The sequence below is a fragment of the Vombatus ursinus genome, unplaced genomic scaffold (genome assembly GCF_900497805.2).
Source record: "Vombatus ursinus unplaced genomic scaffold, bare-nosed wombat genome assembly UNPS02014817.1, whole genome shotgun sequence".
NCBI lineage: Eukaryota > Metazoa > Chordata > Mammalia > Diprotodontia > Vombatidae > Vombatus > Vombatus ursinus.
In genome coordinates, this window is record NW_020954595.1 from 15,574,429 (window position 1) to 15,598,090 (window position 23,662).

At 46.8% G+C, this 23,662-nt stretch overlaps 2 protein-coding genes across 3 annotated transcripts in view; one reads left to right on the plus strand and one right to left on the minus strand.

Moving 5' to 3' along the window:
• Positions 1-16,611, plus strand: part of LOC114023259 (probable acyl-CoA dehydrogenase 6) — a 36,958-nt gene extending 20,347 nt beyond the window's left edge. Inside the window, exons 4-9 of one of the 2 annotated variants that reach the window (XM_027835820.1) lie at positions 144-250; positions 4,474-4,641; positions 11,940-12,113; positions 13,103-13,264; positions 13,345-13,495; positions 16,345-16,611. In XM_027835820.1, the coding sequence (XP_027691621.1) occupies positions 144-250; positions 4,474-4,641; positions 11,940-12,113; positions 13,103-13,264; positions 13,345-13,495; positions 16,345-16,447 (865 nt within the window). In that variant the 3' untranslated portion in view covers positions 16,448-16,611. Of the gene's footprint in view, positions 1-143; positions 251-4,473; positions 4,642-11,939; positions 12,114-13,102; positions 13,265-13,344; positions 13,496-16,344 lie in introns of those variants that run through there. The other variant, XM_027835821.1, reaches the window with a different exon arrangement.
• A 2,679-nt stretch (positions 16,612-19,290) lies between these two features.
• BET1 (Bet1 golgi vesicular membrane trafficking protein) lies at positions 19,291-23,347 on the minus strand. Its single transcript, XM_027835869.1, has 5 exons — positions 23,265-23,347; positions 22,202-22,320; positions 21,621-21,677; positions 20,106-20,257; positions 19,291-19,711 (listed from the first exon to the last, which is right to left on the minus strand). The coding sequence occupies exons 1-5, from the start codon at positions 23,281-23,283 to the stop codon at positions 19,354-19,356; spliced, it is 705 nt and encodes a 234-aa protein (XP_027691670.1). The 5' UTR covers positions 23,284-23,347; the 3' UTR covers positions 19,291-19,353.
• Between the last annotated feature and the right edge of the window lie 315 nt (positions 23,348-23,662).

A 23,662-nucleotide genomic window follows, 5' to 3' on the forward strand; every position in this document is an offset into this window, starting at 1 on the left:
AGAGGAAGCACCAGCACACATGTACATACACACAGCTATTCCAACAGCCTAGAATTGCCTGTGGGCTCCTGGTGCAGGGAAAACTCTGTTTTCCCAAACAATTTTAGCCCTGAATTCTTCATGTTCTTTTCTTCCACTTTCAGGTTTGGGGCCGAAGAGCTAAAGCAGCAATTCCTGGTTCCATCCATTGCTGGAGATTTTGTGGCCTGCCTTGGAGTCAGTGAGCCCGGAGCAGGTTCTGATGTTGCAAGTGAGTGAATGAGTGCATGTGACAGACCTGTAGATTCTCCCGAGTTCTATTGATGAGCCTTGTTACCCTATAATGGAGGCTGCTGAGTCGTCTGTGTTGGCTCACCCCTTTCTTTTTCGAACGTCCTCGTTAGGTGATGCTGGTTATATAGACGATTGAGAACAATGGAAGATGTGAGCAGCTATTGGGGCTGCCTCCCCTTGGGTGCTAAATGACAGCCATAACTGGGAGTGTTGGGTGATTCCTGGGGTTCCTTTTAGGAAGGAGCAAGACCTCAGAAACAATGGTCATGAAAAGTGAGGGATTCAAAAGAGGTGGATGGACAGAACAGAGACAAATCATAAAACAAAAGTGAATCATTTCTATGTGCCAAGAACTAGGGATACAAATTCAAAAGCAAGATTTGGAAAATGAACCATTGGCTAGAAAGATGATATATGAGAGTGATATCTGGAATCTTCGACCATTCTCTTAAAAATGTATGAATAACAGGCTTCTGACCAGGAATAGAGAGTAACTAACCAATGGGGGCTCCTTAAGGATGCATTTGCCTAGTGGTTTACAAATTGAATCAAAATGTTTTGAAAGTAAGAAGAAAAGGGGGAGGGGGGTAACTTCTCATGTCTATCCAATGAAGGGCTACTATAGAAAGCATCTACAATGTAGAAAGAATGGCAGCTGAGACACACAGAACTTCAAAAAAGGTATTAAAGTCCAAGAAAGGAGCCAGTAGTAAAACTCATCTTACTCCATGTCTATCCATAAATTTATAAAAGAGGAGTTTAAAAAAGGAGGAACTTCAGATTCTAATGCAAGGAGGCAAATGGGACCTCCCAGAGATTTGGTGGAGAGAGCCTGGACTATAGCTAACAAAAGGGCATAACTTTTTAAAATTTCACATAGATTTATTAAATATTAATATTTTATATACATTTGATGTGATGTTTGGCATATCTAGATAATCTGTTGATTTCTCCTTTTTGCCTATTAGCAGTTTTTTTTACATTTTTATTTAAAGTTTTTAGTTCCAAATTCTATCTGCCCCCCACCTCCCTCACCCCCTCCCTGAGACAGTAAGCTACTAGATATAGGTTATGCATGTGCAATTCTGTAAAAAATTTCCATATTAGTAATTTTGTATAAGAAGTCTCAAACAAAGGAAAAAAATGAAAGAAAGTGAAAAACAGCCTGCTTCAGTCTGTATTCAGACAATATGAGTTCTTTCTTGGGATGCAGATAGCATGCTTCGTCATTAGTCCTTTGGGTTTGTCTTGGATCATTGTATTGCTGAGAATAGCTAAGTCATTCACAGTTCTTCATTGAACAATATTGCTGTCACTGTGTACAATGTTCTCTTGGTTCTGTTCACTTCACTATGTATCAGTTCATGTAAGATTTTCCAGATTTTTCTGAAATCATTCTGCTTGTCATTTCTTATAGCACAACACTATCCATTACAATTATATACCACAGCGTGTTTAGCCATTCCCTAATTGATGGGCATCCATTTGATTTCCAGTTCTTAGCCACCACAAAAAGAGCTGTTGTAAATATTTTTGTACAAATAGATCTTTTTCCCATTTAGGGGATGTCTTTGGGATATAGACCTAGCAGTGGTATTGCTGGATCAAAGGGTATGCACAGTTTTATAGCCCTTTGAGCATAATTCCAAATTGCTCTCCAGAATGATTGGATCAGTTCACAACTCCACCAACAATGCATTAATATCCCAGTTTTCTCACATCCCTTCCAACATTTTCCTTTTTTTGTCTTATTAGTCAATCTGATGGGTGTGAAGGAGTACCTCTGAGTTGTTTTAATTTGCATTTCTCTGATGAATAGTGATTTAGAGCATTTTTTCATGTGACTATAGATAGTTTTGATTTCTTTGTCTGAAAACTGCTTGTTCATATACTTTGATCATTCATCAATTGGGGAATGACTTGTGTTTTTATAGATTTGCTTCAGTTCTCTATATAGTTGAGAAATGAGGCCTTTATCAGAGATAGTTGTTGCAAATTGCCCCCCCATTGGCTTCCCTTATAATTTTGGTTGCATTGGTTTTGTTTGTGCAAAACCTTTTTAATTTTCTATAACCAAAATTATCTATTTTACATTTTGTAATGCTCTCTATATCTTCTTTGGTCTTAAATTCTTCCTTTATCCATAAAGCTGACAGATAAACTATTCCATACTCTCTTAATTTGCTTATGGTATCACCATTTGTGTAAACCATGCACCCATTTTGACCTTATCTTAGTATAAGGTGTGAGATATTGGTCTATACCTAGTTTCTGTCATACTGTTTTCCAGTTTTCTCAGCAGTTCTTGTCAAATAATGAGTTTTTGTTCCAAAAGCTTGGATCCTTGGGTTTATCATATGCTAGAATACTATGGTAATTTACTATAATGTAATTTATACCTAATCTATTCCACTGATCCACCACTCTGTTTCTTAGCTAGTACCAGATTGTTTTGATAATTACCACTTTATAGTATGGTTTGAGATCTGGTATGGCTATACCACCTTCTTTCTAATTTTTTTTTCATTGATTCCCTTGATATCCTTATGTTTTTGTTCCTCCAGATGAATTTTGTTATTTTTTCTAGTTCTACAAAATAATTTTCTGATTGTTCAATTGATATGGAACTGAATTAATAGATTAATTTAAGTAGAATTGTCATTTTTATTAAATTGGCTTAGTCTACTCATGAGCAATTATTATTTTCCCAATTGTTTTAGATCTGACTTTATTTCATAAAGTGTTTTATAGTTGTGTTCATATAGTTCCTGGGTTTGTGTTGGCAGGTAGACTTCCAAATATTTCATATTGTCTATGGTTATTTTAAATGGAATTTTTCTTTCTACCTCTTGCTGCTGAACTTTATTGATAATATATAGAAATGCTGATGATTTATGTGGGTTTATTTTTTTATCCTCCAACTTTGCAAAAGTTGTTAATAATTTCAAGTAGTTTTTTAATTGATTCTCTAGAATTTTCTAAGTATTAACATCATATGATCTGCAAAGTGTGATGGTTTTGTTTCCTCAATGACTATTCTAATTCCTTCAATTTCTTTTTCTTCTCTTATTGCTATAGCTAACATTTCTAGTACTATATTGAATAATAGAAGTGATAATGGGCATTCTTGATTCAGCCTTGATTGTATTGGGAAGGCTTCTAGCTTACCCTCATTATAGATAATGCTTCCTGATGGTTTTAGATGAATATTACTTATCATTTTAAATTAAGCTCAATTTATTCCCACACTCTATGGTGTTTTTAGTAGGAATGGGTGCTGTATTTTGTCAAAGGCTTTTTCTGCATCTATTGAGATAATCATATGATTTCTGTTGGTTTTGTTACAATATGGTCAGTTGTGTTGGTAGTTTTCCTAATATTGAACCAGCCCTTCATTCCTGGTATAAATTCCACCTGGTTATAGTGTATGATCCTTGTGATATAGTGCTATAGTCTCTTTGCTTGTATTTTATTTAAAATTTGTGCATTAGTATTCATTAGGGAAATTGGTCTATAATTTTCTTTCTCTGAGTTGTCTATTCCTGGTTTAAGTATAAGCACCATATTTGTGTCATAAAAGTAATTTGATGATGACTAACTTTGATAGACTTAGTTCTTCTCAGTAATACAAAGATTTAAGGCAACTCCAAAAGACTCATGATGGAAAATGCTATCCACATCCAGAGGAAGAACTATGGAGTCTGAATGCAGATCAAAACACAATCTTTGCTCACTCTCTCTCTTTTTAATTTTGTTTCTTCTATTTCATGGTTCCTCCCATGCATTCTAATTCTTCTTTACAACATGACTAATGTGAAAATACGATTAATAAGAATGTATACATAGAGCCTATATCAGATTGCACACTGTCTTGGGGAGGGAGGAGAGGAGGGAGGTGGAGAAAATTTTAAACTCAATAGCATATGGAAGTGATTATTGATAAATCAAAATAAATTAATAAAAAAAAAAAGAATATAACCCATTCGATGGCAGTGACTGCTTCCATTTTTGCCTTTGTCCCCCCAGAATTTAGCAAGGCAAAGGACAGAAGAGGTGCTTGTAAATGTTTGTTAATTGGCTGATTAACAACAGCCCCTGAGGCACCTCCCAGATCAGAATCCCTTAACCATTCTCACAGCCTTTCCAGATTAATTGGAGTGTGGAAAGTCATTGTCTTCCTCTTTCCTCTTTTGCCAACAGGTATCAAGACAAAGGCTGTGCTCAAAGGGGATGATTATATCATCAATGGTAGCAAGATGTGGACAACATCTGGGAGCCAAGCTGACTGGATGTGTCTGCTGGCCAACACCAGCACAGGACCACCCCACCTCAACAAGTCCCTCTTTTGTCTGCCCATGAACCTGGCTGGTAAGATCAGGCACTTCGATGTCCTGGAGGGGTCGAGTGGGGCACTAGAAAGAGGACTGGACCTTGAGACTGGGGCCAGGGTCAGGATGCCAGCTCCTACTCTTGTAAAGGTAGAGGGGCTGCATGCTCTGCATGGCTGCATGGTCCAAGAAAGGCATACCTGGCTGGCCATGAGTAGTCTCTTCTCCGTCTCTGAGAGCAGGGTTCTGATAAACCGTAATAAGGCTTGTCGCATGTGGGAGTGGCTATGGAGGGTGGTGGGTGGCAAATGAGAATGAAGCAACGTTATGCCAGTCTAGTTGTTGCTGAGTCAGTTAATAAACATGGATTAAGCACCTACTATGTGCCAGGATGGGCAGTGGATATAGCGGTTGGCCTGGAGTCAGGAAGACTTGAGCTCAAATCTGGCCTCAGGCACTTACTAGTTGTGTGACCCTGGGCAAGTCATTTCATCCTGTTTGCCTCAGTTTCCTCATCTATAAAATGAGCTGAAGAAGGAAATGGCAAACCCTTCCAGTATCCATGAAAATCCCAAATGGGGTCACAGAGAGTGTTCACGGCTGAAATGACTGAACAACAAATGTACCAAGCACTGTGCTAAGTGCTGGAGATACAAAGAAAGGCAAAAACCAGCCCCTGCCCTCAAGGAGCTCCCAGTCTATTGGATACCAAGGTCACAGAAGGTACAATGCCTCTGGACAGACAAGATACATACAAGATAAATCAGAGTTCACCAATGGAAGGAAGGCACCAAAAGGAAGCTATATCAGGAAAGGCAGAGAGGGGAGGGGGAGAGAGTACCAGGCATGGGAGGCAGCCATTGAAAGTGCCTGGGACTGGGAGACACAGGTTACTAAGATCGATTTGGGAGGACCGCTTTGGCAGGTGAGTGGAGGATGGGCTCAGGTGGGGAGAGATCTGAGACAGGGAGACCAGTGGTCAGACTAGTCCATCAGGGAAACCTGAGAAGACCCGTCTGGACAGATGCAGAGGGAATCAAGCAGAGACAACTTTTGAAATATCGGTATCAAGGTCAAGACAATCAACAATTTAAGAACAGCGATGAACCCTATTCCAGAGGACAGTGATGGGGAATGCTGGCCACCTCCTGACAGAGAGGTGGCACATGAGACATGCAGAATGAGATCCATTTTTGGATGTGGTCAGTGGGGGAATGAGCACATTTGTTATAAGGAAAGGAAGTCACAGCCACTATGGCAGGCCAATTGTGCAGTCGCCCAATGGACAGACCACAAGTAGCGTATTCCCAGACTCTGAAACAGACCTTTGACTGTCCCTTGGATTCCGAAATTGGCTACTCTGTAGATAACTGGGCCCTGCCCCTTGAGACAGGTCCAATCCACTGGATCTAGTGATTAGTTCTCTCCAATGTCAGACTTGGCTACCTCAGCCACTAAGGCGGTTGTCACAAAATCGGAGGAGAAAAGTGGCTCCATCTGTACCCCAGAGGCAGGCTTACTGGCCAACCCCACCCCCCGGGGCTGCAGGCTTGTCCACTCCTTCCCCGAACACTAGCTCCTGCTTATTTTTACAGGCAGAGTTGGGAGCCTGAGGTGAAGAACTGGTGGTGTTTGCTAGGATGCTGCCAAGCCAACCAAATTTCTCCCTGTTTCCAGCAGTCCTTGTTCTTTTGGAACGCACTGAGTGCACCAATCCCTAGAACCTCCTCCCCAGCACATGGTGATTCCTTGAGAGCAGGTGTTCTCCTATTGTGCTGCCTCCGCAGCATGAAGCAGTTGAACTCTTTCACAGTCTTGGAGGGAAACCCAGGGAGGCGCATGGCTTTGTTCCATCCTGGGTACAGAAGGGGCAGGAGGCGGAGCCAGGGGCAAAGCGCCTAGCAGAAGATCTGCCTGATCAAAAGGCCTCTTCTTAAGTGAGGCCAAGTCCCCTGCCCAGTCTTTACCTCTCCAGAGCCCCCACCCCCACCCCCAGGGTTCATGGGGGCTGCCCTCTCACTCCAGCCTTGCTTCTGCTGGGGACTAACACCCTGTGACTCAGTGTTGCTCTGTCATTGCCAAGGGAAAGGTCACTCTCCTTGGCAGAGGACGGGGAACCAGTGAGGATGAAGTTCTACCTTCTTTCAAGGTCAGAAGTCCTGGTCCCATCCACCCCAAAGGTTCTTTTCTCCATACGCAATATGGAGTCATGTCATGTTGTACCTTAATAACATCCCTTGTATGTGTCTCCTTCCCTGCTCTGACCCTTCTCTCACCCTGATGCAGACCCTGGTCACCTCACCTCACCTGGACTATTGCCATGGCCTGCTGGTAGGGGCAGTAGGGATGGGGGTGGGTCTGCCTGCCTCCAGTCTCTCCCCATTCTAAGCCACCTCCATTCAGTCTGGTGATACTGACCTCTTGGCTAGTCATTGCACAAAACTCTCCTAACTCTGTATTTGCAACTGGGTGTGCTCCATGCCTGGATTGCTTGTCTCCATCTCCTAACTTCCCTTCTATTTCAGCCACAATCCCAGGCTTCATCTACAAGAAGCCTTTCCCAACTCCCTTCCTTCTGGCACCTTCCCCCTGTGGGTGACTTCCAGTGTGTCCTGGATGGAGTGTGTTTGTTCATGTTTGTGAATAAGTTTTCTCTCCCATTGGACTGTGAGTTCCTTGAGACAGGACCATCTTCTTGTCTTTCTTTTTATTCCCAGGGCTTAGCCTGATACCTGGCACATAGTGAGTGCTTAATAAATGCTTGTGGACTGGTTGATGAAATCCAACCCTTTTATGACTCTAGGAAGATTGAATCTTCCCAGAACCTTGGGCCAGGTCAGGAGCTGGTCATTCCCCAAATCCTAATTCACTCCTCAGACACTATTGTCACTTTCTAAATCCATTCATTCAGGGCTCATTTAAGTGCTTGCTCGATGCCCTGTGGCACTTCTGCCCTAAGGGGTGACCATGGTGGGCAAGCTCAAGTAGCTGACTCCAACCCCCGCCTCTCTGTGGCCATTTTCCTGCCGTGCTCTTGCTGGTCCCAGGAACACTTTCAAAAAGGCCATTTCATCTGAAAGAGGAATAGCAGTTGACTGTGCTATTTTTCTTCTCATTATTCCTGTGACTTCCCAGGTCTAAATATTCTGTCCTCCCTACAAAAAATATATTTTTGCTTCATTCATGCATACTATGTGCCAAGCTCTGGGCTGGGAGCTGGGGAAAACAATACAAAAGTGAAGTTAGTCTTGCACACAGAAAGCTTATGTTCTATTGTAAGTAAACAGGGCAGCTGCTGATAAGTAAATTCAAAGTAATGGGGTAGGGAGAAGTGGGCACTGTTAGCTGGGAAGATCAGGATAGGCCAGCCTTTTGAACTGAGCCCTGAAGGAAGATACAGTGAAGTGAGTCTTCTAAGGATGAGCTGGAGGAGACAGGTGAACTGTGGTGAGCAGTAATGCAGAGAGGGCTGCCTTTCTTCCTGATATTTTCAGTTGCTTAACTAAAACTTCACAATCTTCCTCAAAGTGGGGCAATCATTGGTGCCCATGACCACCACCAGAAGCAGGCGGCAGTGCATATTTGGGGTTCAGTCTGGTTTGGTCTGGGTGGAGATTTCTGTCCCACTTTGGACACATGCTTTTGGAAAATAAGAGCTCTCTATTGTTCTAGGACAGGGGTAGGGAACCTGCAGCCTTAAGGCCACATGTGGCCTTCTAGGTCCTTACGTGCAGTTTTTTGACTGAATCCTTTTATTTTTATTAATACATTCTTGTTCATCTTTTATATTTATATTTTATTTTTAAAATGAAAGTATTCAAAATACCAAAGAATAAAATAAATTTCAACAAAATAATCCTCCAGACTGACCAGAACAATTAGAACATTAGTAAGTCATAAGGGCTAAATCGATGGCTGCTACACTCATTATTTAGTTCTAAACTTCCTCCTCATGACTGGTGCCACTACCACATGAGGCTTGTTGGTGAAGGTTTATGGGGGTGGAGTTTGCTGGACTGTTATCAGCTTTTGACAACGGTGCACAGTGTTTCTGTTTGAAGTGGAAATTTGTGAATAGTTGCACAGCTTGACAGTATTTTTTAATTCTGTCTGCTTAATAGCCCATCATGTCAAAGAAGACCAAGAGAAAGCTGAAGGGAGAAAACAGATTTTTTTAAATGAGGATTGGGAATTGCAATATTATCTTGTTTCTGCTACAGATAAGATGATTTGCTTGCTTTGTGATACTGCAATATCAACATTAAAGAAATTCAATGCTCATCAGCATTATAACACTCATGAGGAACACAAATATTTTAAATTAGAGGGAGAAGCATGAAAGGTTGTGTTGCTGAAATTAAAAGATGAAAAGCAAAAGCAAAGACAATTCTTTCAGGCAGCAATAAGACCTGGAAATAATGCCGCTGAAGCAACTTATAAAGTAGCTTATATACTTGGGGGAAAAAAAGGTAAGCCATTCAGTGATGTATGAACTGTGAAAGAATGCATTGTGGAAGTTGTGGGATTCTTAGACCCCCGATAGTGTTTCAAAGTACAAACAACTGCCTCTTTCAAGGAGAACCATAACTGACTGGCAGCATAAATTAATCTTCAACTTAACAGAACAACTGCATGCAATACTTCAAAAGGAAAATAATTATTATTCAATTGTTCTGGATGAATCAACTGATACTACTGACTCAATGCAGGTTTTATACTTCATTCAGGCCATAATAGAAAATTTTCTCTGTTACAAAGGGTTACTTGCTTTGGCCACTCTTGCAAACAGAACATGGGGAATTGATATCTTCAACAACTTTCAAGATAAATGTCATGAAGCTGGACTGAATTTGGTAAATTTAGTGAGTGTGTGTACAGATGGTGCACCTTTCACGACAGGAAAACATGAAGGGTTATCCCACATATGAAAAAAAGAGAAAGCATTAACAGATCCAGATGCTCTCATTTCTTTTCATTGTGTCTTACATCAGCAAAATCTCTGTGTTAAAGTTACTATTTTAAGTGACACTTTGAAACAAGTTATAAGTATTGTTAACTATATTCATGCAAATACAATACGGCATCATCAGTTTTGTAACATGCTAAAGTTGAACAATGAGGCATTCGGTGTGGATTTGCCATTTCATTCTAAAGCTCATTGGCTATTGCAGGGACAGGTGTTAGTCAAAATTTTATCTCTGTAAGAACAGATGAAGAACAGAATCAGAAATGTGAATTATTGAAAGAAGATTTCTACGAGAATGCTGCATTTCTGTGTGATATCACATCAAATTAAAATGACTTGAATATGTCTTTGCAAGGTAAAATTAAGTTTATACATGATATGTGGCAAAAAAAAATCCAAGCATTTTGCAAAAAAGCTATCTTTTTTTCAAAACACTTCTTCAAAATGAAATTTCAGATGAACATTTTTCCCACTTAGCAAAGGTCATTGATGAGCAGGATGAGATATTCGAATTATTTGAAGAATATGCAGCTGTTATTCACCTCTTGATTGGAGAATACAATGAAAGATTCACTGACTTTGAGAATCATAATATCACACTCAAATTAGCATTTCAGCCTCACCTAGTTGATATCACCAAGGCACCTAAAGAACTACAGATGGAACTGATTGAGTTCTCAGTAGATTACATTTTAAAGTCATTGTTAGATGCTAAGAAAGATCCAGTTGAAATATGGAGAAATACAGTAGAATACCCATAGCCTCAGCAACATGCCCAAAAAATGCTTTCTTGCTTTTCAAGCACTTATTTCTATGAATCTACGTTCTCCCACCTAGCCCCAATCAAGATGCTCTTAAGGTCACAAATGACTGATACCCACCTAGAGGACCAACTGAAACTGAGAGCCTCTGTGCTGCAACCAAATATTCAAAAGCTTTCTAACAAAAAGCAGACCCATCAAAATCATTAAAAGGTTAGTTAACTTTAAAATTAACAGACAGTTTTCATTTTTTGAAATTATTAAGTACATAGTAGTTAGATTTTTACAAAATAATGTACATTTTTAGGTATATCTAATTGAAGTTTCTTGAATGCATCCTTATTTGATTACAGCTAAATATTAATGTGGCCTTCCAACATGAAAAGGTTCCCCACCCCTGTTCTAGGGGGACAAATAGTCTGGTCAGGACCCACTGGCTTCCATTTTTTCTGAGATCATCACCAGCTGCTCTCTCCCCTGACCAACCTGGGAGCCACCATGCTCTCTTCCTTGGGCGGGGAGAGCAGCTCCTGAGTCCCTCAAAGAGCCAGGTCCTGCCTCTTCAGGGAGAGCCCCAAATGTGCTCCTGACCACCACATGTCACTCAGGCCTTGCTTCCTCCTGGAGGAATGTTCTTCCACTCACCCCTCCTCTCTGACTCTTCTGAGTCTTTCTTTTCTCCACTACAACTGCCTGCTTTTCTCTGTTCATGAAGATGCAGCAGTGAACTGGATTTTAATTGTGCATCTGACACCATGTGGGCAACCTGGGCAAGTCATTTCACCTCTCTGAGGGTCAGTTTCCACATCTGTAAAATGGGAATTATGATAGCATAGTACCTCCCACCAGGTGCCAACAAGGATGAGGACAATGATGCTTTCTGTCTCCCTCTCTCCTGTCTCCAAGCCCCTTTCCTGTCTCCCCCAAGAAATGCTCTGTTTGAGGTCACCTGACACCACTCTTATTTTTACGTGTTTTATTCCCCCCACCCCAATTACAATTCTTAACATTTTTTGGTAAATTGTTGAGTTCCAAATTCTATCCCTTTCTCCCCCCTGCCTGAGACAGTAAGCAATCGGATATAGGTTCTGCATGCTTCACTCTTACTTCATGTCTTATTTGAGTTGAGATTGTAAGAGATCTGGTCCCACAAACCCATCATGGTCCCTTCCACTCCAGACTGTCCAGCCCCAGACTGTTGTGAGGATATATGTGGGGCTGTTCGTGTGACATTTTAGGACTGGAGAAAGACTCGTAATGACAAGCTTCATCCTACAAGAAAGCAAACTGAAGCACAGAGTAAGTGATTTTTCCTGGTCACTTCGCCAGCAAGGGTCAGGGCCAGGATAACCACTCAGGTCTTGAGTCCAAGACCAGCACCCTATTGCCAGTGAGAGCCAGAGAGCAGAGTCTCCATCATGGAATACAAAGTGGCTTGAGCCACCCCACCAGGCTCTCCTGCAGCCCCAGGTCCATCTGTGCTGGAGTTTTCCTCTCACTGACGAGAAGGGAAAAGCGCTACTTCCTACACATCCTGGCGCTACTTCCTATACATCCTGGTCCAGAGTGTGGGCTGCACACCACGCTCACAATGTCTTTGCTCCTTCCTAGGCATTCACGTCTCCAAGAACATAGAAAAGTTGGGCATGTGGGCATCAGACACAGTGCAGGTCTTTTTCGAGGATGTCCGAGTGCCCAGACGGTTTCTCATTGGGGAGGAAGGCCGGGGCTTCCAGTACCAGATGCTCCAGTTCCAAGAGGAGAGGATGTCTAGCACAGCCCTGGGTAAAGTACAGGGCTGGTTGGAGGGGAGGGGATGTTGCTAGCTCTGCCCTTTGTCTCGACTTCCTGGGCAGCCAGGAGCAGCCCCCTGGTCATCTGCCCCCAGTGAGTCATTCTCATTGGCCATCTCCTTTACCAGAGGTTCCATAGCACAGGTCAGAAGTCATGACTTTTCTCACGCAGACATGAGCCTGTAGCATCATTCTGGTGTAATTGTACATGTGAACTGGGAATGACAAGGTGACACCTTGGAGAATTTTATCTCCTCTCAAAGTCCCCAGTGTGTTCCACAGCACACAGCTGAAACTTTCAGGCTGTGGGATTGTCATTTCCAGATCAGAGTTTATATGGGGGTTTCTAAAATGGAGACCACGGGAGGGAAAGGGGGGAGGGGAGAGGAAAAGGGTTAGACGTTCTATAGTCCCTACTATGTGCTAGGCACTATTTTTTTTAAACAAATATTATGGGGCACCTAGGTGGCACAGTAGATAGAGCACCAGCCCTGGATTCAGGAGGACCCGAGTTCAAATCCGGCCTCAGACACATAACACTTACTAGCTATGTGACCCTGGGCAAGTAACTTAACCCCATAGACTATAAAGGTGGTCTTGTTCTTTCCAGGGGCTTCCCCTGTTTCATTCTCCTTGGTTCATGACATAGATCCAGTTGGACATTCACCCTCCTCAGGTCCTCTACATACAGTATTTCTATATGCATATTCATGCCAGCTATATTCAAAACAATGTGGCTTTAATTAAATTTCCTTTGTCTTCTGGGTTCTGGGTTTTTGTCCCATCTTTCCACAGCAGGAAACAGACTTCCAATGGTTCTTGGAAGGCTTTGAGGACTCAGTGAGGGCAGGTCTGTGACGCTGGGTCAGAATTCAGGTTTTTCAGGGTTTTGTCATGGTTTGTCTGTTTATAAAAGGCCTCATGGTGGGGAGGGCTAACAGCCACTCTCCAGAAGTGGTCATGCTGTTCTCTGTCCCTTAGTGCTGAGCCCATTGACCAACATCATCCACCAGACCATAGAGTATGCCCGGAATCGCATCGTCTTCAACAAGCCCCTGCTGGACAGCCAGGTCGTGCACTTCCGTCTGGCAGAGCTGTCCACAGAACTGGAGCTGCTTCGGTCACTGTTGTACCGGACTGTAGGTGAGGGGGCCAGAGCCTGTGAGGCAAAAGGGGGGCTCTGAGCAAGTCACATCAGTTCACACTCGTCTCCCCTTCTCTAGCCCAGTACACGCAAGGCCTTGATGCAACCAAGCTGGTGTCAATGAGTAAGTTAAAGGCAGGTCGTCTTTCTCATGAGGTGACTGACAGCTGTCTCCAGTACTGGGGGGCCATGGGATACACTCACAAAGCCTTGGTCAGCAGACTCTTCAGGTGAGCTTGTTTCAGAAAATTGACAGAACAATTATCCTTTCTTTTATTCTACCATCAGCTGGCATTCCTAATTTCAGTGATGGGATGGGTTGATTGGGGTCTTCTGAAGGCTTTAGATGTACTTGAAAAGCCAAACATTAGGGTTCCAGTAGGAAACACTGTTAAGACAAAATGTGTTTACCAGGAGAATGTGCCAACTGCTTCTGGAGCACGGGGGTGTTACTCACATGATTTTCGATACAGTTGATTTTAAATGAGACAACATAGAAACTGTATCCTGGTTAAGGAAACTATTGTCAGGGTAAAGGTGTCAATGTTAAATACATATGTCTACTGCAGGGCACAGCAGCTCTTAAGTGTTTAAGGGAAATGTTACCTGCATTTAAAAATGACTGAACTGAAGAGTGGGAGATTTCAACGCCCGATATTTAGAATATGACAAATCGAACAGAAAGAAGAAAATCCATATGTAGAATTGTGCAGCGTGCTAGATAAATTAAATAGACATAACAAATGAGATCATCCCCTCAACATGCTCAGCACAGTGCCCGGCACACGGTAGGGCTTTAAGGAAAGGCTGTTCCCCCCTATTCCCCTCTCCCCAGATCTATGGACTTATTAGATAAGTTAATTTTATTAATATGTACACAAGGCAGCGACCTGGTCATATCATAGGTCATCAAGAACTGCTAAAAGTACATTTTTATAGACATCACACAATTAGAATAGGAATCAGTAAAGAAACTGGAACAAAACATGGAAAAAAAAGGTACCTGGCCTTGAGAGGGCAGCATGGGCTCGCAGGGCACTTTCTTTGTGCAGCCCTATGTAAGGGAGGTAGGACAGCTTCCCCTGTTCTACCCATGAGGAAGCTGAGGCTGGTTCTGAGCGGTGCAGCAGCGCGCCCATTGTCCTCCTGACTCAGTAAGCATCTGAGCTGAGATGCAAGCCCAAGTGTCTTGACCCCAAATCCATCACACTTGGCCTGTCAGAGGATAACTCCCCCTCCCTCCTTGAGGGGCTGCCTCCAGGATGCAGGGCCCAATCGTCCTCATAGAAGATAGGAAATCAGCATTTCAGATGATTATGATCCCTCGAGTCCCAAAGGTTTCTTTCCCACGACAGTATCTCATAGCTGAGCAGACTCATCAGCTTCTCCACAAGGTCCTCCTTGATCCTCCCAAAATATGCATACTTAACTTACATACAGATTGGTTTCCCATCCCCTGTATCCTCCCCAAACCAGAACGTAATAATAATAAAAAACAGCCAGAATTTATATAGCACTTTAAAGTTTACAAATCACTCTATAAATATCTCATTTGATCCTCATAATAGCCTTGGGAAAAAAAAATAGGTATTAATATTCCCATTTTACAGATGAGGAAACTGAGGCAGGCAGAGTTAGTGAAGTGACTGTTGTTCTGTCTGTGCCTTCTCATGGTTAGCCTCACCCTATTGGCTATCAGGCATTAACCAGGAGTAGCCCCTTCCCTTCTCTGGGCCTCAATGTCCTAAGACCTGGGGCTTGGGCCAGATGAACTCTCAGGTCCCTTCAGGTTAGACAGGGGTGTGACCACACACATACATCTAATTGCTGGAAGGAGCTTGTGGATATCAAACATAGTTTTTTGGTGGAGATTCTTTGGACGTTGGTCCACCTAGGGCTGTGGACATTCAGTCTGCCATCATCAGCAGGACTGCCTCTGCTTATGCCAACCATGTCATGGAAGGCCACACACACACACCAGAAGGGCCTACATGAGTTTTAGGGAAACTCAGTGTACAAAACTTGGAACCCAAAGAATGGAGAATGTAGGCAGCACTCCTAATAAGGGCTTCTCCAAACCCAAAGCCTCTTCAGGAGGGGCCTTGGGCTGCTGGAAAGGGTGTCTCCATTTTCTGGCAATGCCCTCCTCTGACACCACCCAGCTCAAACAACAGACCATCCTCTGGCTCAGTCCATAGACACTTAGCACCATCACCATCCACCTGAATTCAGTCCAGCTAACACCTGGGAGCTAGCCACTCAGGTGACATTCAGAGACCAACTCCTAAAGCAGGGATGGAATAAAGCAGGGGTCCAATAGATCCTTTCAGTACTGAGATAAGTGGAGGGCATGTCAGTTAGCAGTGACACTTTGGGGGGCCAGTGTGATTCCTCAGCTAAGAATACAAACTCTCAGACAAAAGGAGGGGATAAAAAGAAGCACTAGGATTCTGGGAATGGGCATGGAAGGCAGGGCTCAGGCTCAGGAATCCACTGAAAACTTGGCCCTCTCAGGAGAGATATCCTGGCCCATTGTGATCCAGTAGAGATGACCGTGGGGAACCACTCCACGGTGGGACAGGCAGTCATCTCAGTTGTCATAAGGGAGCTGTGAGGAATATGCTTTTAGAGTGCTGTTAATCTGTGAAAGACTTGGCTACTCTGATCAATACACTACAATACTGTCCACATCCAGAGAGCTGAACCGAGTACAGTGAAGCCTCATTCTTTCACTTTCTTTATTTCTTGTGTGTGTGTGCGTGTGTGCGTGTGTGTGAGAGAGAGAGAAAGAGAGAGAGAGAGAGAGAGAGAGAGAGAGAGAGAGAGAAAGAAATGGCAAATCTGGAAATGTTTTGCATGATTTCACACTTATAACTGATATATTGCTTGCCTTCTCAATGGCTAAGGAAGGGGCTGGAGGGAATAGGGAACTCAAAATTTTAAAAAGAATGTTAAAAAGTAAATAATTAAATTTCTCTTTTAAAAAAACAGAATGCTATTAATTGGTCAGTGTCATGGCTAGCATGGGAGAAACCCCATTCCAAGGTCTGACGCCTTCCCTGCTATCCCTTCATTTCAGAGACCTGCGACTAGTATCCATAGGGGCAGGTGCAGATGAAGTCATGCTTTCTGTCATATGCAAGTACATGGACATACTTCCAACGACCAAATCAATGAAATGATCCAAATGGAAACTTCTCAGGAGGCCGGCCAGGCTGCCCCAGGCACTACACAGACCCCTCTGAGCAGACCGTGAATGTTTCCAGGGAAAGTGCCAAACATCACCTTCCCGCTTGCTGGTCGAACAAATGTCCTGTATGTTGATTGAATAAATTACATGACTGAAGCCCCCATCTGTGGATTATTTATTGGAACTGCTCATCTTGGGAAGATTCTTTGAGGGGGTGAACACATACTGGTGCCTTGAAAACAATTCTAGAAAGCCTGAGGTGGGGTCGGGGGGAGAAAGAGGTCTTACAAGAGATCCCTTGTAAAGAAAGCAGAGACCAGCCCGGGTCCTCATGAGCTCAGGCCATCATATCTGCCTCATCTCTGTTCTCATGGGATCAGCAAACGGGAAGGCCCTCAGATGGGTTAGGCAGTCTGGACTTCAGAAAGGTGTGGGCAAAGTCCCTCCTTAGAGGCTTCAGGATAACATGGTGAAATTGGAGCCAAGAGGCAGTTCCTGCAGCCTCGGGCTCCAACTGCTGGATTTGGGGCTGGGCCCTCTGTCCCCTCCTGGTCCAACTTCTCCATGAGAGTGGCAATCCAGTCTGGAAGCCACGTTTTAGGGAAGGTGGAGGGCCTCCCAGTGAGATCAACTAGGGATAAAAGTATGTACCTATCAAACTAGGGCTTCTGAGTAGTGGAGGTGAAGAGACATGGAATGCCATCACCATCATGGAATGACATCACCATCACGGGATGACATCATGGGGCATAGCCAATGCAAAGGCACAGAAGGTGGATAATGTGTAGGAAGCCTGGAGAGGCAGGTGGGGGTTGGCTCTGATGGCCTTCCAATGCCAGAGGAACTGATGTGTGACCCTGGAGCTACCAGGGAGATCACTGTAGGCTGAGCAGAGGTGGAAGCCCAGAGGCAGGGAGGCCAGCCAATCTCTGGACCACCCCCAGAGGCCTGCTGCCTCCTGTCTGAGCCTGAGCTCTCCATGGGAGCTTGAGACGTTTCCTGTTGGATGTTACATCACGACCTCCAAAAACACGCAAAATTAAATCCCTTCCAATCCAGCTGTGCTGCCTTCGGGCTCAGTCATTTCTGTCCACGGTCCATCCTGAGAGGTCAAAAGTCATGTGTTCTCAATGATTCTTTCCTAACAATGGGCTCCCTTCTGTCCTCCCCTCCCACCACCTTCATTCAAGCCCTTGTCAGTCATCAGACCAGAGCAGGGCCATGAACAAAAAAACCAAAGGGGTGTGGCGGGGGTGATTTCCACAGAGTGGGTGAGGCAGTGTCCACTCGGGCTACAATGACTGAGAAGGCGGAGGGAGCTCATTAGGGATATTACTGGGGCAGAAAGCACTCCACCTGTGGCAGGGAACAAACATTCATTAAGCACCTACTAGGTGCCAGGTCTGTGCTAAGTATGTCACAATCATTATCCCACTGGAGCCTCTCGACAGTCCTGGAAGGTGGCTGGTTCCTCTTGGAACTTAGACCACTTCATCTCAGTAAATGCCTATACCTGGACTAGAGGCGGTCTGACTGAATTCTCTGAGGTGGTTCTGCCACATCACATCATGAAACCGCAACAGTTTTGGGGGGAGTCTCTGATTTGGACCCCTCTAATTCAAAGAATAAATTTAAACTTGAAGGAAAGAAAAGCAAGTAAAGATGTTAAGTGAAACTTCTTGTGTATGCCAATTCACCTACAGTTGGCAGCAAACAGTGGATACCAGCCCATACCCACACAATCATCCCCTGGATGTGGCCTCCGTCTAGTTCCAGTCAACCTCCTCCTCAGGACCCACTGAGGAAGGGACGACTCTATGCCCCTTGCCAGCCTGAAGCTGCAGAAGCAGAGACCTTCACCTTTCCCCAAAGGAACTGGGGCCCCAGCACTTTGAGGGGAGAATGATGGAATCCTAATAAAGCTGCCCCCAGCCCCAATATTCTAACTTCCTTATAGGCCCCACTGCCCGGCACCCTGACTCAATACCCTAACTTCTCCATCTATCTAGAACAGGTGTGTCCATGAACAGGTGTGTCCATGTGCTGGGATCCCAGCCACTGCCTCTAGCTAGCCACTGCCCCCAGACCGGTGTGTCCATGCACCCAACCACAACCACATCGATCTCATCTCAGACAGGACCACAATAGCCAGCCAATCAGAAAGCAGCGCCACCAGGATGCCCGAGCAGGATGTGGATCCCAAAACAGAAAGGACTTTCCCTAAGTAGGCACCTGTGCAGTAATGGCAAAAGCCATCCTTTAGGTGAACTTATGACGTAGAGAGGCTTATTATGATATCATTATCATACATACATACCCCCCCATGGGTTTTCTGTATGCATTGTGGGTAATCGCATGGCTGTTCCACTCCCCCATTACCTAATCCCTTAACAAACCCCTCCTGCCTTTTTAATATTCATAATTCCTGTTACGTAATTGCATCTTTACCCTATAAAAATCTGTCTTGCTTTCACTAAAGCTGCTGGTACCTCTTGGAACTTAGCTCGATTCATGAAAGGTATCAATCTCAATAAATGCCTGTACTTCGGGGGGAAAAAAAACCCATCCTGGAAGGTAGGGGCTATGAGGAGGAAACTGAGGCAGGCAAAGGTAAAGTGATGGCTGCCTGCCACCCGAGGACCAGCTGGCTGAGCTAAGGCCAAAGGGGTTCACCCTTAGGCTGGCTACAGGGGGAAGCTCCTGGAGGGGCTGTAATCTGCATCACTGGAGGGCCCCTCCCCGATTACCCAACAGGACCCTTACAGGACAGAAAGAGCAAGCTGTGACTCACTGGGTCTGGTGATATCATGCTGATGGATGTCTCGACCACAGAAGGATGCTGACAGACCTTTATTTCTAACCCAGTTACACAAGAATTAAATTACAGGTGTTTTCATTCTAAAGCAATTTGACAACCAGGTACCAACAAGCTTTTGTTGCTTTTAAAGCAAATTTATTTTTAGATTGTCCAAAGAAGACAGTTCCTGGAAGTTGGGTGCGCGATTCTCCCCAGGGCTCTTCTGCCACGCCCTCATCTCCATGAGGAAACAGCAGCGATCCAAGGGGACCAGAGCTGGGGCCGAGCCGCGGCTGAGATGCCCAAACCAGAAGAGCAGCCCGAAAGCCAGGCAGCGACCTCGACCCACCGGGATCCAAGGAATCATCTTTCGCCCCACAACTCGGCCACAGGAGGCGGAAGTCATAGCCTGAGAAATTCATCATCACACTTCCTCGGCTGGCAAATCTGCTTTGGGTTCTACCAAAAACATTCCCCAAGACCAAAGTATCTTATGGAAGGAAGGAAGGAATGTTTGAGAGAAGAGGAAGGAAAATGCCAGAATGTCTCTCCACGTGGAATCGACTTATCTACAAAGGGAACCAACGGGGTGGGTGGGAAGGTGGAGGAAAGAGGGACGAAAGAAGGGGAGGGGGCTGAGAGGAGGAGTAGGGGAATCCTGCCTGGACCCCAGAGGCCCTCTAGGGACGTCACTCTTCCCAAAGCCCACACATGGCTCCCACGCGCTGGGATCCTCAGCCCTGAGCCAAGTTGAGCCCCCGGGCGAAGGGGACACAAACCAAGCCTGGTCCCCACGGGAGAGGAGAGGCAGCTGCCTGCTGCACAAACGTGAGCTCAGAGCCACTGGCATCACCTCAGTTTAATGATCCAATAAATGACAAAGAAGACGAAGCAGGAGAAAAGGGCCATGTAGGCCAGGAGCTTAGCCTGGCTCCCTCGGGACAGGACCTTCAGCCTCCCCATGGTCTTGCTCAGAAAGCCGGTGGTCGAATCGAACTCTGAGTCCTGTGAGAGGGAGGCAACTGCGGTCAGGGGTCCGTGAGGTGCAGGCCACGCCCTGACCCCCCACGAACCTGACGTGATCTGAGGAGTGGCCTTCCCTGAACCCCTGCAGAGAGCAGAGTAGTGTGGTCACCCAGCTCAGACCTCTGGCCAGGTCTGGATCTGACCCCTTCCCCCACAGAGCAGTCAGTGAGGAGGCAGAAACCTGAGAAGGAGGAGTCTGGGTCAGGAACAAGACTGACCCTGATGAAAGAGGCTCCTCTAGGGAAAGACGGGAAGAAGCCCCACCCCCAGCAAGCCCAGTCGTCTCCCATCCCCTCTGCTGTCTGTAGGATGCCCAAGTCAGGAGCCCTCAATGCACTGGCAGACCAGCCTGGCAGGAAGGGGGGTCAGCTCCTGCCTTCCATGGAGACTTCTGCCTCCTGCTATTCCCGAGGGGGAGGGGTCTTCCTTTGGGGCCCCTCTGGTCTAAGAGGAGACGTGCTGGAAGGCAGAATCACTCTGCGGGCTGCTTGGTTCATCTAAGTTCCCCATTTCCCAACTGACTATGGTCACAGGATATAGACAGGCAGTTCTCAAGGGAAGAAATCCAAGCCATCAACACCCCTATGAACAAATGCTCCAAATCAGTAACAATAAAAGGAACGTAAATTAAAGCAACTCTGAACTACCACCTCATTTCCATCAGAATAGCAAAGATAACAAAAAAGGAAAATGACCAAGGCTGGAGGGACTGTGGAGACACAGGCACGCTCATGCATTGTTGGTGGAGCTGTGGTCTGGCCCTGCCATTCTGGAAAGCAGTGTGGAACTAACTGTGTGAACCCTTTGATCCAGCGACATCAGTAGGTCTATACCCCAAAACTACTGGGAGATGGCTGAACGAATGAAGGCACATGTATGGGAAAGAAGGAAGGAATGGAGGGAGGAAGGGAGGAAGGAAGGAGGGAAAAAAGAGAGGGAGGAGGAAAGGGAAAGAAAGGATAACAGAAAGAAAGAGAGAGAGAGAGAAAACAAAAAGAAAGGCAGTTTTGGCAAAGCCTGGAAGATACAGAACCAAGAAAGGAGTCCCTGCCACGGCTTCACTCCCATAAACATAAAGTGGTCTGTGAGGCCCAAGCCTCTGGAAGGCTCTCTGGCCAGTGCAGTGACCACCAGGGCCTGACTGAGATGTGAGAGGCCATGGGCCCCCATCTAGCGCATGGCTAATGAGGACATGGCTTGTTTTTCTTTTTCTTCTTTCAGGAGGGGAAGACAGGAAGAGAAACACAAACCTGATCACTGGAAAACTAAACTTCCATATAAAAAGAAGTCAGGGTCTGTCCCACTGGACCAAGTTTCTTGACGCCCCTGGCCCAACACTCACCATTTCTGCCAACATCTTGTTCTGATGCTTCACTTCGTGCCCGATTTCGATGGAAAGCTGCCGGGGACAGTGGAGGCAGAGCATGAGAGGCGCTGGGGGGCCAGGGAGGCGGAGGTCAGGGCCCTTCCTTCTCCTTCCTGACTTCGAGCACCACCTTCTCACCCAGACCCGACTTCGCTCCAGGCTCTGTCCCCTACATTTCTGTCTGTTCTACTTCAACATGTGCCCTGGAACTTTCCTGTGCAAGTGAAGTCACCAATCCAGGCAAAGAAAGGGAGAGCCCTAAAACAGGCTTTGTGACTTATTCTGAGTGTGCAAGCAAACACTATGGGAGGTGGGGAGGGAGAAGGGCGAGGGGGATTTCCCCCCTGCAGTCCCCCCCTTCCCCTCCCCCCCAGCAACTTTTCAGACGGGGCCTCAGAAAGCCTGTTAGGGAGAGGGGCCTGTGCCGGGCCCTCCCCAGGTTCAAGGCCTCCACTGAGTGCTTGCTGACTGGCTCTGGAGGGGATGTTCCCGGAGGCCCTAGGAAGCTAGCTTTGGGCCCCAGCTCCCAGATTCCAGGCCGCATGGCTCCCACTCACCGACTTGATGGCGGTCACCTTGGTGCGCAGGCTCTCCGTCAGGCGGGCGTTCTCCTCTTCCAAGGAGCTGTAGCCACTGTTGGCATAGCCGTGGTGCCCAGCAGGTGGCCCACCTTCGCCTGGAGGAGCACAGGGAGCGGGTTAGCGGGAGGCCCACGCAGGGATGGCAGGGATCCTCTCCCAGCCAGGCCCCCCCCCCCAGGAAGCCTGCTCTGCCCCCTTCCACCTTGGTCTCCCGGCCCCCTCTTCTGAAAGAGGCCCCTCCCAGCACTCCCCCTTCCCCAGACCCTCCCCAATTTATCCTGCTGCCGTGCCCCACCCAGCAGGCACTGTGCTCTGCCTTTCTTTGCATCCCCAGCACTTGGCCAGGTGCCTGGCATGCAGTAGGCACTCAATAAGTGCCTGGATGTGTGTTTGCCTTCAGTGGGCAGGGAGGAGGCTGGGGTTGGGAGGCTCCACCCCTGGTGCTGCCCCCCCCCCCCATGATGCCAGATCTGCCACAAGGGTCCCAAATGCCTCTTTACAGGGAACAAGAGTGGCCGTAGACCCAGGGCACCTACTGTGTGCCGAGGCAGCTTGGGGGAGGGGCCCCCAGGTCACCTCAGGCCACAGGTCCGAGCCCCCTTCTCCCTCCATCGCCCAGTAGGAGGTGAGCTCCCATCCCCCCACCCCCCCTGGGGTCTGTCGGTCAGCAAAGTCCAGCACCGGCGGGGGGGGCGGGGGAAGCACTGACCCCGATGCCAGGAGGGGAGGGGGCACCAGGGGGCGACTGGGGGAGGGGGAAGATTTGGGCCCTGGGAAGGAGGGGCGAGGACGACCCCCACTGTACAGTTGGGGAAACTGAGGCGGCCAGAGGGCGTGACCTGCCCAGGGTAAAGCGCTCCCTGCAGGTAAAGGCCACAGGGCTCCCAGTCTACACAGAGTATTAACTCCCCAGGTGGCAGAAGGCCCAAGGGCGCGCCTCCCTCCAAGACCGCTGATCCCGGCCCCCTCGCTCTTCAGTCTGGGAAGGCGCCCTGCAGCCCCGCCCCCTGCCCTGCCTCAGTTTCCCCGCCCCCCTCACCGAGGCCCGCGCGCCGCATCGTGACCCCCAAACCCGAGGAGCCCCAAACCCCGTCCTCGCTCCCGCCACGTCAGCGCCGAAGTCTGCGCGGGGGGATGACGTCATGGCCCGCGCGGCCAGGAAACAGAAGCCTAAAAGGCGGGGCGCCGCGGGGGCTTCTGGGAAATGCAGTCCAGGAAAGGCCGAGGGAGCCCCTGAGACCCCCGGCAGGGTGGGAGGGAGGCGGGCGGAGACGTCCCTGCCGGGACGTGCTTGGGGAGATTCCCACGGCGGAGGACACTCAGGTCCTCTTGGGGAGGGGGGTTGGGAGGGGGGCGGGGCAGTGCGTTCCTGGTTGACTGGACCCAACCAGAGACACCAACCCTAACCCTCTCCCACGCGGAGATGGGGGGCAGGGG

Coding starts and splice junctions, on each gene's coding strand:
- BET1 (XM_027835869.1), bottom strand. Junction 21,678..22,201: donor AGGTGACCGCCATCAAGTCG/GTGAGTGGGAGC, acceptor TGTCCCCGGCAG/CTTTCCATCGAAATCGGGCA. Junction 20,258..21,620: donor ACAAGATGTTGGCAGAAATG/GTGAGTGTTGGG, acceptor TCCCTCTCACAG/GACTCAGAGTTCGATTCGAC.